The 4847-nt window shown below is 32.2% G+C and overlaps 1 protein-coding gene across 1 annotated transcript; it reads left to right on the forward strand.

The window, feature by feature from the left end:
- Nucleotides 1–754: 754 nt before the first annotated feature.
- Nucleotides 755–1569, forward strand: LOC123668160. The gene is made up of 2 exons (XM_045601952.1): nucleotides 755–852; nucleotides 1311–1569. The coding sequence occupies exons 1-2, from the start codon at nucleotides 755–757 to the stop codon at nucleotides 1567–1569; spliced, it is 357 nt and encodes a 118-aa protein (XP_045457908.1).
- Nucleotides 1570–4847: the final 3278 nt, after the last annotated feature.

Genomic DNA, 4847 nt, shown 5'->3' on the forward strand with positions numbered 1-4847 from the left:
CGGAAAATAGCGTTAATTTTAACAGATACCTTTTTTACTGTTAAAACTTTTAACGGTTATTCGGTAACGAAAACGTTTTTTAACGTAAATAAAAAAGTTATACTATTTTAAAGAATCACGTTGAACATGTAGTCACTATTCCACGCGGACGAAGTCGCAAGCATTTTTATTCTTGTTCCACTCTGAATTTAAACGCTCTCGCCTTTAAAGCAGATTGTACAGTACTATACAGCTAGAAAAACTCCAGTTTATGCCTGTTTTCTGGATTTATCAAAAGCTTTTGATACAATACGGTATGATGTGCTCTGGACAAAATTAAGGGAGGAGACTGATGTACCCTGCGAGGTTGCATCTGTGCTAGAATACTGGTACTACAACCAACGGAATGTTGTAAAGTGGGCGGGCACGCACTCAGAAATGTACGGGTTGGAATGTGGGGTTAGACCTCTCCTCGTTTGTTTAACCTTTATATGAACGGGCTGCTTGCCGAGCTTAGAAATAGCAACATTGGATGTCATATCGGGGGCGTCTGCGTAAATAACATCAGTTACGCTGACGATATGGTACTGTTAAGCCCGTTTATAGGTGCACTGCGCAAATTAATGCGGATTTGTGAAAGGTACGCTGAGGCCCAGGGACTCAGATATAACTCGAAGAAGAGTGAACTCCTAGTGTTTAAGGCCGGCAAGAAAGTCTATGCGAATGTGCCACCTTTATATCTTGGAGGTGTTGCTTTAAATAGAACGTTTTAAGTATGTGGGTCCACTGGGTTTCGGACAACCTCAGTGATGACGAGGATGTGGAGCGAGAGCGCAGGGCGCTGGCCGTGCGCTGCAACATGCTGGCCCGAAGGTTTGCAAGGTGTACTGATAGTGTAAAAGTAACTCTGTTTAAGGCATATTGCTGTAGGTTACCTGGTATTTATTATTTGTTTATGTATATTATATTTATTTGTATTTCACATATATTAACTTTTACTATTTAATTTATAAAATATTATTTTTTATATATATTTAATAAACAAGCATATCCACACGATACCCGTAGTATACGGCGTATTTGACATTACTTATTTCTCTCGCAATTTTTAAATTCAAATTAATTTGTCATTTCTTAAAGAACTCTCTAGAAATAGCACAGAGCGCATGATTGAGAATTTTGAGGGCTAGCGAGAAAAACGTAATTTGATTTTGTAATAAATAAAATTGTGGATATCGGATATCTATATTGTTCGAGTATTAAACTGTAAATAAATATATTGTTTAACTCCTAAATTGCCAATCCTTCTACACCTGCAGCCTTTGGGTCAGGTATACGCAGCGTGCGTACAACGCCCTGAGAGTCCAGTACAACAATGCATTCAGAGTGCTGCTCGAGTTGCCGCGTTACTGCAGTACCTCCGAAATGTTTACTACGAGGCGCGTTGATAGCTTTAAGGCTATTATTCGTAAGAGGTGTGCATTCATGCTCCGGAGGCTACGAACCAGCTCGAACGGCATTCTGAGTGCACTGGCGGACCGCTGGGACTCAGCAATACTGCGCCACTGGATACGGCTACATTCTGACTGACGAGGGTCGTGTCCAGATAGCTATTACTTTTGCTTGTTATTGATTTTTATTGATTTATTTGTTGTTTGATATCTTTATTTACTTCTATTCATATTTATATTGATTTACTAACATTAGATATAAGTTGTTTTTGTAATACTAACATTAAGATATGGACTACTTATGTCTGAAACAAAATAAATAAATAAAAAATAAATAAAAATAAATTTAAAATATATATATTTTTTATGTTCTCTTGAGAATTTCTTATTGCTACTTTTTTTTCAATAGTCAAAAATTAATTTGGGTTTTAATGATGAAATATGATGCTTAGTGTATGACTCTTCTCTTGCAAGTAATTTATTTATTAGGAATTGCTAGCAGTTTTTACATGTTATGATACATAGAAAATTTAATGTTATTTATATATTTATATATTATATATTTATTTAGCGATAAGACATAACTTTTACAATAAACTATATAACGGTGCCGCAATCCGCGTCGAACAAGACATCAAAGACAGTTCTCTGACCGAAACTCAGAAAACAACATAACTTTACGAACGGGCGTCTCGTATAACACGGCAGCCACAGATTCCCTAAAACACCTTTTCCACTAGTAAAACTCCCCTATCCCTCCCAAATTTTCTTAGCATCATTTTCTTTCCCATCTCTTTAAAAAGTAACATTTAAAAGTGTCGCCAAATATGCTCCAAATAAACAAAAGGACTTATGGTCACGATATAAACATATTTTTATGGAAATTTAACCTTATACACATGATTTAAAGCTGTATTTACAAAGCAATAAAATTTTATGATCGAAATTTGCCGGTAGGACAAGGACATGAGTCGAGTATATTATATTTTACACTTTATATTTTTTACACAATAACTTAGTTTTTATGTTTTTAAAATTTATATTTATTGTATCTTCTAAATCTAAACAAATATATTTTAACCGACTTTTTAACCGACTTGCAAAAAGTAAGAGGTTCTAAATTCGATTGTATTTTTTTAATGTATGTTACATCAGAACTTTTGACTGGGTGGACCGATTTCGATGAATTTTGTTTTAATTCAAAGGTGTTGCGTTTCATTTGGTTCCATTTCAATTTGAGATCTGACAAGTACTTTTAGAGTTGTCTAATAATGCATATTTACTTGACTATTTTTTCGTGGACCTACGTTGTATTAAACAACATAGCTTTTCACTGGGTTTATCGATTTTAATAATTCTTACTTTAATTGAAAGCTAATGATTGTCATAAAGTCTTTTTTAAATTTGATTGAGATCTGGTGACTTCTTTTTGAGTAATCTTTGATAGCGCGTATTTATTTGACTATTTTTTGTCTACTTACGTTGTATTACTTGTCAATGTAATTGAAGTCCGTTATTTTTCGTTTGCGAGCAAACACAATATTGTATATTAATAGGTTATCGAAACTAAATAACTACTTATGTTAAAACTTACAACTTACAAATTATAGTTGTAAGATTAAAGCAATATATGCTGTAATAGTATCCAGTTTCTGGTAATTATTTTATTTATGTGTATAGTGGGAACTTGGGTTATTTTTAATTTTGTAAAAGTTACCACCTTTTATTTACATAATTTTATTTTTATTACATAATTATTTATACAAATAAAATAAAACCTATTAGCTCCAAATAGCACAAAAGTAAATACACCAGTTTTAAGAATAAAGGATAAAAATTAAAAAATAAAATATGCAAATAAAAAAATTCGAACGTTTCAATAGTCACGCGAGATTTATATCAGATACCCTACCACTAATGGAACACAACATTCTTATAAAATTATTAAATGACATCATTTAAAAAAAGTCTCGAGTGATTCAGATCAGATGATCTTCAACCCTCCAACAATATCCTGTAATGTTAGATGGAAAAAAAAACTTAGTAATTCTGTTATCAATAACACATTTATGTATACATAAAGAACAAAATTTGTTGTTACCATTTGCAATCGTTCTATGAAGAGTTCCAGTATCCAAAAAAGGACTAAATTTAATGAGCATAATTAAAAAAGAATAATACAAAGAAAAAATGATAATAATAAAAAATCGACTCCATTGATAAGATCCGATTCAATTTGTATTATTCGACAAAATGAGATTGTAATGCATCGTTCTTATACTGAAAAAGTGGCCATTTGAATTTGCCGCATTTATACTTGGATTATACCTACTCTTAATAAAAAAAAATCGCATCAAAATCCGTTGCGTAGTTTTTTAAACGGTTTTATTTAGCTCACCCCGTTTGTTTTATTTTTTATTATTCTTGGGTCAAATTTAGTAATTCAAATTTCACCCTCTTCCTGTCAACCGATTAATCTGAAATTTTGTATACACTTTGGATTTTGGTGACAATACAATTATGTTTATTCATTATCATTATAAATTCAAGATGGCCGCCGCTACAAAATGGTGGATAATTTATGTTTTATTAATCCCATCAATATGGGTATCAAATGAAAGGGCTCAACAAGCAGAATACAATATACTATAAAAAATTGAAATCCAAGATGGCGGCCGCTACAAAATGGCGGATAACGTAGGTTTTATCAATCCCATCAATATGGGTATCAAATGAAAGGGCTCAACAAGCAGAATACAATATACTATAAAAAATTGAAATACAAGATGGCGGCCGCTACAAAATGGCGGATAACGTAGGTTTTATCGATCCCATCAATATGGGTATCAAATGAAAGTGCTCAACCAGTATAATCAATGTATTATATATGGCGGATAACTTAGGTTTTATCAATCCCATCAACATGGGTATCAAATGAAAGGTCTCAACAAGTAGAATACAATTTACTATGCAAAATTTTAATCTAAGCTGGCTGCCGCTACCAAATGTCTGATAACAATTTTTTATCAATCCCACCGATATGGGTATCAAATAAAAGGGCTTGACAAGAAGAATACAGTGCACTATACAACCTCAATATTTATGATGGGCCTTGCAATAATGAAGCACTAAATGAATTAAACAGAATGCGAAATAAAAACTAAAAACTAGAAAATAGAAATAGGTAAAAAAACTTTTTAAGTTAAACGGTTTTATGTTAAACATACATTGCAATGTTTAAGATAAATGTACTAAAAACCAAAAAATAATAAAATAGATACAGTCGTGGGAATTATAAACATATGCATAGACTAGACTAAAATAAAACCGTGGGGCACGTCAATTGTCTACAATCGTTGATTAAAATGTAATGTAAATGTAATGAAGTTAAATTATAGGATTTGAGGAATAGGAAAG

This window comes from Melitaea cinxia, chromosome 30 (assembly GCF_905220565.1).
Source record: "Melitaea cinxia chromosome 30, ilMelCinx1.1, whole genome shotgun sequence".
Lineage (NCBI taxonomy): Eukaryota > Metazoa > Arthropoda > Insecta > Lepidoptera > Nymphalidae > Melitaea > Melitaea cinxia.